Source organism: Helobdella robusta (assembly GCF_000326865.2).
Source record: "Helobdella robusta unplaced genomic scaffold HELROscaffold_58, whole genome shotgun sequence".
Taxonomy (NCBI): Eukaryota; Metazoa; Annelida; class Clitellata; order Rhynchobdellida; family Glossiphoniidae; genus Helobdella; species Helobdella robusta.
The window spans coordinates 643,721-658,784 of NW_008705317.1; the positions used below are offsets into that span (position 1 = coordinate 643,721).

The 15,064-nt window shown below is 32.4% G+C and overlaps 3 protein-coding genes across 3 annotated transcripts; all 3 read right to left on the reverse strand.

Annotated features, from left to right (window-relative positions):
• Positions 1-238: 238 nt before the first annotated feature.
• HELRODRAFT_180006 (hypothetical protein) lies at positions 239-2,230 on the reverse strand (the record flags this gene model as incomplete). The annotated part of the gene is made up of 3 exons (XM_009028775.1): positions 239-373; positions 727-839; positions 2,170-2,230. 3 exons carry the CDS (start codon positions 2,228-2,230, stop codon positions 239-241), a joined length of 309 nt encoding a protein of 102 aa, XP_009027023.1.
• A 3,580-nt stretch (positions 2,231-5,810) lies between these two features.
• HELRODRAFT_180007 (hypothetical protein) lies at positions 5,811-9,183 on the reverse strand (the record flags this gene model as incomplete). Its single annotated transcript, XM_009028776.1, has 6 exons — positions 5,811-6,046; positions 6,173-6,415; positions 6,486-6,737; positions 6,981-7,247; positions 7,311-7,606; positions 9,149-9,183. 6 exons carry the CDS (start codon positions 9,181-9,183, stop codon positions 5,811-5,813), a joined length of 1,329 nt encoding a protein of 442 aa, XP_009027024.1.
• Positions 9,184-9,528: 345 nt separating this feature from the next.
• Positions 9,529-10,218, reverse strand: HELRODRAFT_180008 (hypothetical protein; the record flags this gene model as incomplete). The annotated part of the gene is made up of 2 exons (XM_009028777.1): positions 9,529-9,583; positions 9,776-10,218. The coding sequence occupies 2 exons, from the start codon at positions 10,216-10,218 to the stop codon at positions 9,529-9,531; spliced, it is 498 nt and encodes a 165-aa protein (XP_009027025.1).
• Positions 10,219-15,064: the final 4,846 nt, after the last annotated feature.

Sequence of the window (15,064 nt, forward strand, 5' to 3'; positions counted from 1 at the left end):
AATGATCTTTATCATCATCAGCAATATTGTATTGTTGCCTTTAAAAGACCTTCAATTTGAAGTTTTATAATTACAATCGTAATTCTTACTTTTCACGAAAATTATAGTAAATTATATTTCGAATTTGAATTGTCTAATTTTATTTTTCAAACTTATAGTCAGAGCCATCATTGTCTGTAAAATATGTCTATATTTTCATCTTCATCATTTTTTTTCCTCTGCCTTCTCTATCCTCTTCTTACTCATCTTCATAGTTCTCATCTTCGTCATCATTCTTACCTCCATCAGATTCCCTTTCCTTGTCAGCGCAGCCGTACCTAGGTTCAACTCCAGGTTGAACTGCCAAAATTTTACATGTCTCAGTCCCGCATTTCTGTTGGTTAAATTTTTTAATTTTGTTATTAAATAGTGATGACGGTGATGATGAAGACGATGGTGATGATGATGATGACGATGATGATGACGATGATGATGATGACGATGGTGATGAATAAGTGGTTTTAGGTTAATAATATGATAATGAAGAAGATGATGGTGATTGTGCTGATGATGATAACACGGCAAGGATTTGGTGATAATGACGATTATGAGGATGGCTACCGTGACGACGAAGTATGATTGACATAACAGTCATTCTATTTAGTTCGATGTTTGCAATTTGCATCAGACCGAAATCAGTCATTCAAATTAGTGTGATGTTGAAACTTTCAAATCAAAAGATGGTACCTCAAGGCAAGGGTTCGTGCAGAGGCACGTGTCGCAATTGTTGAGATCTTTGAGGAATCCACTTTTAGGACAGCTTGGTTTTGTTGCACACTCTTTAGTCACGCACTCTACGACTAAATAATGATATTAATAATAAAAATAATATTAATACTATTACAACTACTTCTACTACTAATGCTACTACTACTACTACTGCTGCTGCTACTACTACTGCTGTTGCTGCTGCTACTACAACAACAACAACTACTTCTACTACTACTACTGCTACTACTACTACAGCTACTACAACTACTACTACCTACTGGTAATAGTAGTAAATGTAGTAGTAGCAGTAGTAATAATAGTAATAGTATCACTAGCAGCAGTAGTAGGAGTAGAAGTAATAGTAGTAGTAGTAGTAGTAGTAGTAGTAGTAGTAGTAGTAGTAGTAGTAATAACATTGAAATAATATTAGCATAAATACCCCGGCTTTCTGTAGTAATCAAGCAAAAAACTTCAAGCGTATCGAGATTTGAATTTCAAGTTTTGAAAAACCTTTGGAATAAATTTATCATCGTAATGATTATTATTGTTATTATTATTATTACTACTACTACTACAAGTAGTAGTAGCCGCAGCAGCAAAAGTAGTGGTAGTGGTAGTAGTAGTAGCAGCAGCAGTAGTAGTAATAGTAGTAGTAGTTGTTGTTGATGTTTTATTCTTTTCATAATGATGATGATGATACCAATGTTGCTATTGATGATGATGATGTTGTTGTTGATGATGATGATGGATGATGATGATGGATGATGATGATGGATGATGATGATGATGATAGTAGTGTGGTTTTTGATGATGAACAAAGCATTCGTTCTGTCAATCCTTCAATCATTCATTCAATGATTTGATGTGCTCAGGTGAGTGTGAATGGATTGCAACATATAGATGGAATGATTGCAATAATGATGATAATGATGTTGAAAGTAATAGTGATGGTGGTGATGTATATGATGAAGATGATATTGATATCAACGATGATGTTGATGATGATGGTTCATATTCACTAATTATAAAATCTCAAAATCACAAGCCAACAAATAAAGATAATGCTAATTCTAGTAAAAAAACCTCACGTAACGCAACTTGTTAAGATTAAGGTGGAAGGTTAACATTATTAACGACGATGTAGTTGTTCAGAATGACATGATCTTTCATCGAAATAAAGTTAAAGGTCTGTCTAGGTCCAGAAAAATCAATAGCACACAAACTTCGCATAAGAATACTTGCCAAAAGACGCATCACACACGATGTATGTGATCCTTTTTTAATATTCGAACTAGGTCAGTGCGAAATGGCAACAGGCGACCTTAAGACCACCGCACCATCTAATAATTACACAAAAAACTTACAAAATCTAACTGGTATAATGCAAAAAATGATACCAAAAATGTAGGCAATCATAACCTTCAGCTCCAGCACCCAAAGCAGCAATCAGCAAGATCCACAACATTGTCCAAAACGACATTTTAACAGCAGGATAAGAATACATTTTTCTTGGAACGAGTTCAAAAGCAGAGCGTAGTCGGCATTGTTGGCGTTGTTGAATCAAAATTAAAGTTTATATAGGCTAATTTATATACAGCATTTATTGTCTTCTTTCTCTCTTTCTTTCTGTTCTTCCTCCTCGTTTTTTGATTCTTTTCTTTTTCTCTTTTTTATTTCTCTCTCTCTCCCCCTCTCTCTCTGCTTCGTTTTCTCTCTTTTTTTTATCATTCTTGTTCCCAATTTCTATTTTCCCTCTGTCTCTCTCTCTCTCTCCCTCTCTCTTTCTTTTGTTTCACATCTCATTCTATTTCTATTGCTGTTCCTCTTCTACTACTAAACTGAATGAATTTGCAAACAACTGCATGAACGAGCGAACGAACGAACGAAAAAACGAACGAACGAACAAACGAACGAAAGAAAAAGCAAATGAGTGAACGCACTGTTGAATATGAATGCAACATCGATTGTATGAATATTTGTGAAAGTTTAGTATTAAGTCAAGCGATTTGAAATTAGCATAGGTATAGGTATATATAAAATAACAATAATAATTATAATAATAATAATAATAACTATTATTATAACAACAACGGTTGCAACAACAACATCAACAATAATAATAATAACATAAATTGTATTAGTAGTAGTAAAAACGATGTTAATAATGCTAAACTTTAAAAAATTTTGATTTAAAATCCAAAAATTAAAAGCCAACCATTCTTCAAAAATAATTAATCTAAAATCAAAATTCTGATTATTTGGCGCTACATTCTGATATAAGAATTGTTTGGCACCATAATAAAAGATTGCCAAGAAGCAACGTCAAGGTATGGCCGATTTGTCATCAGCTCAGGAATCAAGTTTAAAATTTGACACCTCTCAAAATTTGCCAGTGCGTAAATCCGCCACTGCGTATCACCTTAAACCAGGGGTGGGCAAATTGTTTGCTGTGAGGGCCGCATTGAGAACTTATTTACCTTTGAAGGTTAAAGGTTAAAGGTTTCTCTCTCTCTTTTGCATTTGTTTCAGAGGTTTTAACGACAAACACACACAGCGTATATGAATACGCGTGCAAACCACGCATCATACACATTGCATATGATAGGCGGGGATCTCTTTGTATTCAAACACAGTCATAGCAATAGCAAGACCAGACGCCTTCAACCATTGAGCCATCACGCCGCATATGTACTTTATTAGCAAATTTTTCGACACGGGAGAGATTTTTTTTAAATCTGTGGCTCCTTTTTTGGTCATAATGTTTAGCTGACAATCTTTTTTGGCGAACAAGGCCTCACAGGCCGCATAAAATAGCTTCGCGGGCCGCATACGGTCCGCGGGCCGTAGTTTGCCCACCCCTGCCTTAAACCATCGTTTTATTTTTTCTTTAATAAATAGATAAAGTGGCACAGTTTTTTTTCAAAAAATTTTAATTAATTGAATTTTTTTACTAAACTTCGGAAGATTAATCTTCATAAAATTAATTTCATTAAACGTGCATCACACGAAGTGTCAGTAAAAATTTATTGTCGAAAGATCATCCTCCTAGGTTTGCAGATTCCAACGTACAGAGAATTCCCATTAGGTGTGTTGCTGCTGACCTTTGGCCTACAACGCGTTCCTTTTGGACACTTTACATTCTGTTGTCATTATAGAATATTATTGAATCACGTTAGCAGAAAAATCATTTTTGAAACACCGCTAATGGTCTTGGAATAATTTTCTGTGTTTTAAACGTCATAAATAATCAATTGTGAAATTTAAAAAAAATCAAATATGTAATTATTTATTTATTTAATCATCTGTGTTTGTTTATTTGATTGTTCGTTCGTTCAGTCGTTCATTCATTTATTCATTCGTTCGTTTGTTCGTTCAGTCGTTCATTCATTTATTCATTCGTTCGTTTGCTTGTTTTTTCGTTCGTTCGTTCGTCCATTCATTTCATTCATTGATACAACCTTGCAAGGATCGTAGCACTGACAGCAGCGAACTTCCCCGGCGGACAAGGCATGCACATTGGCTCAGAACAACCTTCATTTGAAATTTTAAAACTTTATTTTCCTGAAACATTTTTCAAAAGTATTTTAATCGTTTCCTCCATGCAAGTCATAACAGCCTCAATGTTACCTACATCTTATTTCATGTCTGGACGTTCGTTTTAAATAAAATTCTATTAATAATTTCTAATTGAAACAAAATAAGATGTGTTTTACGTTACATTTTATACTTCATTGGATGATTTGTGATAAACATTAAATAATTTGTTAGCATTCAATCGTCTCAAGTGTTTTTGATGCATGGTTAATAATATTTAATGATTCGTATACAATTAAGTAGAAATACCATTAATATTTTTTCCATTCAAACACCTCAACAATAAATATATTGAAATGAACACAAGAATCGAACCATAGCCTGCGGTCGGTTAGGTAGACAGAGATGAGAACTCCCAACATCAACACAAACTACAACACATCTGTCTTTCCTCATTGCTGAACAGTTGAATTCGAGATGATAATTTCAACCAATGTAGGTTAGGCTAAAATTTTTGTTTTAATATTAACCCATAGATAGAGGCTGTATTTATATAGGAAAAATCGGCTATGCAAATTAAGTAGGTTAATTGTTATTCTATCAATACACCTACGAACACCTACCGAGATGAAGATGTATTTATGATTATGAAGATGATAGCAATGAGTAAAAGGCGTTCGATCACAAGTATGCTTGTTAACGATCAAGTATTTATTAATATTTCTTAAAATTCAACGTTTTTGATAATAAATCAACTAGACGATATCTGGCATTGAATTTTATGATCGATTGTACATTTGTTTGGTATGTGGGTGTTTGATGGTATGTATGTGTGGTATGATTTGCGTGTATGTGTGTTTATTATTATATTTATGTGCTTTCAGATATCGGTGTGCGTATGTAAACTTTTTGTATATATGCTTTTAAATATTTGCTTCGATGTTTATTTATTTATTTACTTTAAAAATAAAAATAAAAATATTTAACTTGTGGACTAACTTGCATATCTCCCTGAAATAGTTTAATAGCGTTTTGGTACAATAACAACGCTTGAAAAACAATCATTGTCAGTTTGTCCTGTTTTTTTTGTAAAATAAATTAGTTTAATAAAATTTATATTTCTTGTACGTCAATAGGTGTCAATTGATTTCTCGCTCGTTTCTCCAAAGCATCTTCATACATCCGACCCAGCTGCAAAGTGCTAATAAGTATGCTAGCCATCAATCCTTTGAATTGATTTTGGATAAGATTGTGAAAAATATATGCGTGTAGGTGTGTATGTGTGTGTGTAGACAAAGAGAAAAGAGGGAAAAGTGAAAAAGCACAATGAAGTTTTAAATAATTTTTGCCCATTTTCACCAAATACGACACTAAAATTTAGTTTATTTTTTATTTGTAGGTTTAGTAACCAAATTTACATAAGATAACTGAAAACTAATAATTAAATTTATATTCAGTTTTTTAATAAGTTTATTCATTAATTTTTTAGTCAGTAATTTATTTTATTAAGTATGTAATGGTTGGATTCAATAGTAGTGGACAACATAGAATGCCCAGTTAGCATTTGAATTCAGAGATCTGCTGTATCCATTCGGATGTTTGTTGAGTTCGCACAGTTTTGAAGCTGCCTGGAAGTTGATAGAATCACATCCACCAAATTGACGACAGCAAAGGAAACATTCAATCACATCTCTCACTTTTAACGACTTTACTTTGAAGCCAGTTAAAAGGATATTAGCTTTTTTCTTCCAAACGAATGAATCTGTTAAAAGCGACAGCAAAGAATAATTTGGTTTGCGAAAAAAACTACAATATGTTCATAAAAACCTTATCTCAAATTTCTATTTTATTTCAGCAGCTATTTGAAAATTTAAAGTTATAATAAAACCTCTAGAAAGAGGCGAATACGCCTCGAGTTCGCAAATTGTGAACATTCCATCATGAGCGTCAACAGCCTGCTGAGCAATCAAAAAGCTGAACGAGGGCAGATTAGCATTGCACTTCATGAGCACCTTGGATCCAGTCGGAACCTCACCAGACCACTGGCCACAGAGAGGGTACTGATTTCTTACTGGTTGGTAGTTCAGTAAGTTGGAAAAACCGATGTAGAAATTGTCGTCTCTGTGACGTACTGGGTGTTAAATAGGTAGTCATGACTTAGTTTATATATTTGAGCAGATTTCAAAACACGCAATTCTAACTCGGAAAACTATTGCGAGAGGTAAATAAGATAAAATCCACGTAATGCATATCTTGCATGTTGACCATGAACCAGTTCGGCTCTCCCACTGTGCCAGAAACATGTCCGCAGTGGCAGTCATACATCTGATTGTCGTGAAATCCATCCACGATTAAACTTGCCTCGAACGAACCACATTGAGTTGATATACCTCTTTCAGTGAAAACGGAGCTTGATGTTGCTGGCTTGTGCTTCAAAATGTTTTTCTTTTGCACTATGCACGAAAATTTTCATTTTTAATGTAAATAAATTTAACAAACAGCTTAAACATTTTTTTACAATTCTCAGAGGGATCTATTGCAAACATGCAATGTACGTAATAATTGGATCAATGCAATGCATGGAGTGCATGCGACGGACAAGAACCTATTTGCGTTCAAACCCTGCCACTAAAACAGCAATGTCAAACGTCTTAACCAAACATTTACATTCAGAATCGACAACAAAATAATGATACCTCCAAAGGGAACTCCGTAGATTTCCAACTCACAGACAGATATGACTTCTCCATTTGGGCTGGAATATTGTTGCAGTATGACGTATCTAGCTGGAGGTGTTGAAGACGAACAATTCATTAGAACCACTTCTTTTGAAAAAACCTTATGTGCATATTGGCCACAGAGAGCGTACTGGCCCCTCACTGGCGGGTAAATATCCAGGGACCTGTTGCTTACTCCTACTATGAAATTGTTCAGGTTGTTCGGTTTGTCCAAACCAGCATTAGCTATTTGTGAAAAAATTTTTGTTTCGCATCATTTTCATTTAAATTTTTTTTAAATGTTCTTACTTAATCCTGCATAAAGGACAACGGATTTTACTAAAAACTTATTTCCCAAGTCCACTCCGATCCAATGAGGTTCGAACCCGGGCTCCGTCGTAGAGCAATGTGGGAAGTTATCGTCAACGCCGTTCTTACCATCGACGGCAAAAAATGACGTCAACATCATTGTAGAGTTGATGACATGTGCTGAGCTGTTGTACGTGTAGGCACCCAACGCAAGATTTTTTGGAAGTTTTAGACACTCTGTTTCATCGATATGAGTTTCGTTACTCTTATAAATTTTCAATAAGTTGTACGTCAAGCTAATCGTAAAATCGTATACTCAATATTTATAATCTTATATCTCTCTAGTTAAAAGCCTATGCACCCTTACCAATTCATTAATAACTGTGAACTTGTGAATTGTCCTAACAAAAGTTTTTGTGTGAAAACATTAAGATGGTGAACCATTATATTAGAATAAAAAATTTTGAGTGGATGATAACATTGTTATAACTCACCAATGTTCTCAGAGTAAATTGTAATCAAAATGATTAGAAACAAAGATTTTCGCACCATTGTTAAATTTTAAGCAACAATAAATTCTAAATCTTCGAATTATTTCAATATTGTAGAAAATTTTCAAACACAAAAGCAGTTAAATTCATTGCAAATGCGTTCCTAAAACATAAATTTTTATTTCCACAAAATATGCTGAGTAAATAATGAAAAATTCATTTTACTTCTTGAGACTCTCGTTTGTATAGCACACCTGAGTTGGTTTTGTTTAATTGCCGAGCAAATACTGGCCTATGTTGTTTATTCAGTGAAATTTTATTCTCAAATTTGAATTTCACATGTTGAGATAAATTTTTTCTTTAATTTTTTTCTCTGGAATAGAAGTCCAACTAAACTAGGAAATTATTTACTGTACTTGCGTGAGTTATATTAAGTGTGAAAGTGAGAGAGTGAGAAAGAGAGAAAAAAGAGAGAGAAAGAAAGAGGGAGTTAATGAGAGAAAAATAAGTAGAAATAAGGATCGTCTCATCATACAAGGAGAAGATTAATAAGAATATGGCCTAAAAAACGAATGTAATGTTGGTTTCATTGCTAATGAACTATTTAAAATTCCATAGGTTATTTTAAAAATGCAAGCTAAAATATGGAAACAATTTTTTTAATTTTAAATAACTCACATTGGTGGATGTGATTCCATCAACTCTGAAACTCAACAAATATCAAAATACTCTATTAACATAAATTAATTTCAAATTTTTTGTAAACTTGGTTTCGCATTCATTTTATTAACTTTGAAACTTAAACTTGTAAGAACTTTTGTTTTAAACAATAATATCAAACAGAAATGTCAAACAAAGTTATCAAATCAGGATGAAAGTTTTTGAAAATGTACTAACAAAATTAATTAAAAGAGTTAGAGCCTGTTCTAAAAACATTCATTACAAATCTACGATACAAATCGAGAAGTATCATTTTAATGCTTATAAAAAGATGGATGTAGGAAGAAATACAGAGTTCAGAGCAGATTTCAAAAACCGATCTTGTTGATTGTCTGGTTGGCAGGATATTAATTTTATTTCGTATAAAACTTGTGATAGATTAACAATAACGCAACAACGAAACTCTAATCTATCAGTCATCTTTTTAATGATTCATTTTAAGTTCGCCCTCTTAGCTCATAGCCTAAAAATTTCTATTGGTAGTATAACTTTTTTTAGGATGTAACTTTTGTTCCTTGAGCAGCATGAATAAATAAAAATGTGCATTTTCTTCTAATTTTCGGTTAATAATTCTCAGACGCAGCACTAAAAACGTAGGGTAGCATGGGGCAAAAAGCCACCTCTAACGTTTGGCGGTTGACCACACCCAACAACTCGAACATTTTTTAAAGTTTAATGTTGCCTTAGCTAGACTGGTATGTCCACTACCTAATTCTACAATTTAAATTATTCAAAAATACACTTTCTGTGTTTTATGAGGAAAACTATAGAGGTCTATCAAAAGAGCTTCTTGCCCCATACCTGGGGCAAAAGGCCCAAATTAAGAAATTAACAAAACAAGCTGTGATTACAATGGTTATAGCTTTAATAGAAACAAAATGCATGAAAAAAAATGCTTTATTATTTTTAATGAAATGACAAAATAAAATTTATTAAAATTTTAATGTTTTGTTTGTAATTTTAATCATCACACTCAATACAAATAAAAATGTCATTATAATCCTCTTCTAGTCCTTGGCAACCATTATGATGCCAAATGCCACATTTTTGGCATTTGATCCACTGACGCCCAGTTACATCTTTACAAAAAATTTGTGTGCAAGTCCCACATGGAGTTGTATCTTTGGTTCGTTTCACCGTTTTACTTTTTATATCTAATAAATCTTTAGAACGCTTTATCTTTCTACAATTTTGATCATCTTTTTCTTGTAGCAATTTTTTGTTTGGTGAGGACGTTTATTTAAGCCAACTAACCGTGATAAATTTATCGCTTCCGGCTTTCTAATAGATAGCGTTGGATGTCTTTTTAAAAAACCATACATCCAGTCTATCCCTGCCATTTTCATGTCAACCTTGAATGGATGGCTTAATTTCATTTTTTCGGCAAATTCAAAAGCCACTTTCCTGACGTCTGTTGTGGTCATTCCGAAGAGTGATTTTTCCATACTTTTAATAATTTCTACTAGTTCTAGTTCTTGGTCCTTTGTAAAAATTGAGTGAAAATGTCCCAGCCTAATTTTTCCAGGAAATTTGGTCATGGCCATCTGATGCCTTTTTAAAGTTCTTGCAGGGACCCCATATTTTTTGACAGCCGTTTTTAGTGGCATGCCATTCGTTACTGATTCAACAGCAATTTTCAATGATTCATCATTATAAGACGAACATCTGGTGGATTTTCTTATGTAATTTCTTACCATTTTCAATCTTCAAAAATTAAAATAATTTTAATTTAATTTTAAAAACTTATACAAAAACAAAAGTTTGAAAAAATTTTAAAAATATAATTTTAATTACAATTATTGGCTGCCTTAAGTGAAAATATCTAAAACTTGACAAATAGTTAAAACAATTAAAGTTAGCCTTCTTGCCCCAAAGTAAAAGAGGCGTTTTGCCCCAAAAGAGAGCGCGAAGAATAAATTAAATTTTAATTAACAAAAAATTGTTCTAACCAATTTGAAGTTGATTTTCTATATGTAAAAATGATTTCTCCTCACAACAAACTACTCCTAATCACAAAAAATTATGTTATTTTAACAAATTTTAAAAGAAATCGAAAAACAAAAATTATAACACGAGCGATATTTGACCTACAAATTCTTGAAACTTTTTTAATAAAATAACCAAAGCTCAATACCACGCGGTTTTTTATTATAAATAATGTGGGTGCGTTCTATTTTTCAAAAATTAATTTAAAAATTTTCGGACTTGAATTAATTCGGAGAAATTTGAAAAAGTGCTTTTTGCCCCACGTGGCGTTTTGCCCCACGCTACCCTACGTAATCGAGCAGGTTTGCAGAAAAATGTGCAAGCAAACATTATAATGTTAATATTTTAGTTATATGAGAAACATTGAAACGTCAAATTTGAACTTTGACGCGTATTTTCAACTTCTCATTGGTTATTTAATTATAATTAGAAAGTAAGTTTAACGACAACGAAAAAAAAATAAGTTTATGATTTCAATAGCAAACAATAATTATTGTTTGCTATTGAAATCATAAACTTATTTTTAAACAGTTATTCGTAGCATTTAAGAGAAAAGTCTAAAAAATTATTTGACCTTTGAACTCATTCGTTGAATCACAAAACACAAGTTCTTAACTGCAATAAGTGTTCAAATAGCAAACAAGAATTTTCTTAGCAAGTATGAAAAAAATCGAATAAACTTTGAACTGTTTTGGGGCCAAGGTTTAACGAATCGAAATAACAATACTAATGAAACCTATAAAAAAAAGACGTTTCTACTAATGAAATGATTTATAACACCCAAAACTGTATAAAAGAAAACTCTCTTAACATGAATCCAACACCTCAAATTAAGTATTCTCTTTTAAACTTATAACGTTAAACATTGATCAAGTTTATTATATAAACTATTTTAAATATTATTTTATTTAAATTGATCCTAGGACACCAAAAATGTTTATTGGAAGGAAATTATTTTTTCTGGCTTTTGTAGTCGTTTTAATCTCAGTGGTGCAAGTTAATAGTTACAGTATCTTCAACACAATGAACACGGTTGTTACATCAGTCGCGGAAACTGCAGATGCAGTGAAAAATGCAGCGACGGCTGTAAATAAAATGAAAATTTATGTCTGTCTTAGGGATTTATATTTACAGCACACGCAGACAAACCTCTATAAACCTAAACACATGTACACATACACAAACTTAAACTCACACTTACGCAAACATACAATCACAAAAACGCCACACGCACACTCACACACACACACATACACACACACACACATACACATACACACACACACGTGAAATAAATTATTAGAATTTATTCAAATGTCTCGACGTAATCATCACATAATATGAATTTTATACATCAACTAACTAATGAAAAGAATAATAATCACACCAATTCTGAACTTTAATTATAATTCAATCACGGTTGAATCATAATTTATTAAATAAATAAATTAATTAATTAATTAATTTCAAGACGGTTAACACAGTCGCCAACGCTGTCGGATATGCGTGAAATAGGTTTCTACTATCTCATTTTTTGGACTTACTATTTTTTGATTATTTTGCTATTATTATGAAAATAGTTGTAGTAGTAGTAATAGTAGTGAAAGAAGTAATAGTAACTGTGGTAGCATTAGTGGTTTTAACACTAGTAGTAGTGGTGGTATGGTAGTAGTCAGGGATCGTCCTCAAAAGCATGACATGAAAATCCATATGATTCTATTATACATTTAGTACCTCAGGTGTATAAATCAAAAATCGGATAGGGCCTAGAACTGAACCTTGTAGCACACCAGACAACATAACATTAACCTCAGACAATTTACCACCAAATGTAACATGTTGTAATCTACTTACCAGATACGACCCAAACCACTGTAGAACAGCACCAAAAATTCCAAAACTGCAATCTAGTCTTCTTAAAAGTACATTGTGATCTACGCAATCAAACGCTGACGACATATCGAAAAAAGACTAGCATTGCCACATTTTGTTCATCAATAGCTTTGTACACTTCTGAATGAACTTGCAAAAGGCTGCTCAGTAGAATGGTACTGTCTGAATCCAGACTGAAATTTCAGCATTACATTGTTGTTTTTCAAGTAACTGAGTGTTTGCCTGACAACCACAAATTTGATAATTTTGGATAGGAAAGACAGATTTGAAATTGGTCTGTAATTCCCAACATCATTTTCATCTAGATTATGTTTCTTTAGCAGAGGAATTATGAGAGCAAGCTTGCAGTCAGAAGAAAATTGGCCTTCATTCAAACAGGCTTGCCAAAAATGGTGCAAATAATTTTATAAACTTTTTTAACACGTAGGTAGGCATAACATCATGTTGACTCGACTCTGTATGTGAATTTTGTACTAACTGTACTACTTCCTCTTCAAAAACCATAGAAAACTTTGAAAACAAATTGTTGACGCCTGACTGAAATTTCAATAAGCTTGGTTGAGCACCATTGTTTACATTATTTTTCAGCTTTTCATTAAAATAGCACATAAATAGATCAGGTTATAGTTCACTCATATCCGAAAAAGTTTTATCGTTACGACCCTTAAAGAAAATGCTGCTCATAATCCTCCAGCTGTAGTAGTAGTAGAAGTAGTAGTAGTAGTAGTATTAGTAGTAGTAGTAGTAGTAGAGTAGTAGTAGTAGTAGTAGTAGTAGTAGTTGTTGTTGTTGCTGTTGTTGTTGTGTTTGCAGCAGCAGTAGCGGTAATAATTAGTAGTAACGGAAGTAGCAAGAGTAATAGTAGTATTTATATTAGTAGTCATAGTAGCAGTAGTAGCAGCATCTGTAGTAATAATATCAGTAGTAGTAAAAATCGCAGTATAGAAGTAATTGTGATATGAATAACTACCAAATTGAAATATTCATAAATTTTTCAGGGCTAAATAAAACAGTGCAGAAAATTCATCCGATACTATCTTAACAACTTTACCTCGAAAATTAGTTTTGTTTATATTTCATTAAAACCGTTTATTCGTTATTATATGTTATTTAAATAATTAAACAATAATTTTTAGATTGATATTAGTGTTTTATTTCCAAAATAAATTATTAAATAAAATTTTTTTTCAAATTTTAATTGTTAACTCGTGTTAAACACTATTTTGCTAAATCTGCTTTTGCTTTTTTTGGCCCTTTTCTATGAAACTCTCTACCTCTTTCTCTGACGACTTCTCCACCACTTACGAAGTTCAGAGCGGATCTCAAGACCCATCTGTTTCCGAAATTCATAGAGGAGCGCTGTTGAACATCGCGAAAAAAGCGCTTTATAAACTGATTGGTTTGATTGATTGATTGACTGACTGACTGATAAAAAACTATTTTCGTAGCATTGCATCCTGGTGATTATGTCTGATCGTTCTGATTTGCCTGGCGACGTCTTGACGATTCAACGTCGTAATAATTTAATTTTTAAAAATTACATTAAAAAATGATTTCGTTGGATTGTCAAAATTTAAAGAACAAAAAATAATAAATTAAAAAAAGAGTAGATTCTTGCATTTTTATGAAAATCTATTTGTCTGCGCATGTTTTTTTAATTTCACGTTTGGTTGGAAATAATATTGCATGTTCTTATTGGTTTTAAAATATTGTTCTACTGTTCACTCTTCACCTTCCACGATGGTTACTAAACGAACAACGGTTCCTGGGGAACTTCTCTCTGTTTCTGCAAACTCGCTCGCTAAACGTTAAATAACTTGATATTGTTTATGTAAATAAAATAATGAAAGATGACTTTAATTGGCGACTTACGTGTTTTGAGTTTTAGTTAGTGTTTAAAAGGTCATAAAGTTTATATTCAAAATCGAACTTCAAACGACTCACCTATTGTTGTTAATAATATTTTATTATTTTAATTGTAATTAAATGTATTTTTTTAACTAAGATAACTCTATCAACTTGACTCGTCTGTTCGCCTATTATATACCAGGAGACCTTACTCCCTAGAGCTTAACTAGTTGTCTAACTCCTACTAACCAGTCAATCAATATTGTATGTCAACTCATTCTTATTATACAAAGTATTATATGCTCTGATTAATTATACGTTATAATATCATATATTAAGCTGCTTTTTGTCTGTAAATTTGCTATAATCGGAGTTGGATAGAGGCTAAAATGTTTGCCGGAGTTGAAATATTTTGATGGGCAGTAGACTGATAATTTCCATCTTATTCTTGGTTATAAATAACAAGGAATAGCAATGGAAACATAACTAATAATAAAAAAGAAAGTTTATCAAATGCCAAACCTGCATCTTTCATGATAATTATTAACAAATAATTCCCATTAACTAAATGTTTTTTTGTCGGTGAGAATCTCAGTTTTAAATTTCTTAATCTCAGCGCTGTGGCAAATATAAAGAGGAAACCGAGATTATATCTTCCCGCCAGACCATCAAAGAAGAAAAAAATAAAGATTCTGTGTAAAAAAAGGTGAACCCCGAACAAAAAAGTTTAACCCTATACCCTAGCAAAATTATTTGAGTCTTTTTAAGTTAATGTGTACCCTTCCAGGCACTGACGCCGTGATTTTGTGTGCCGTG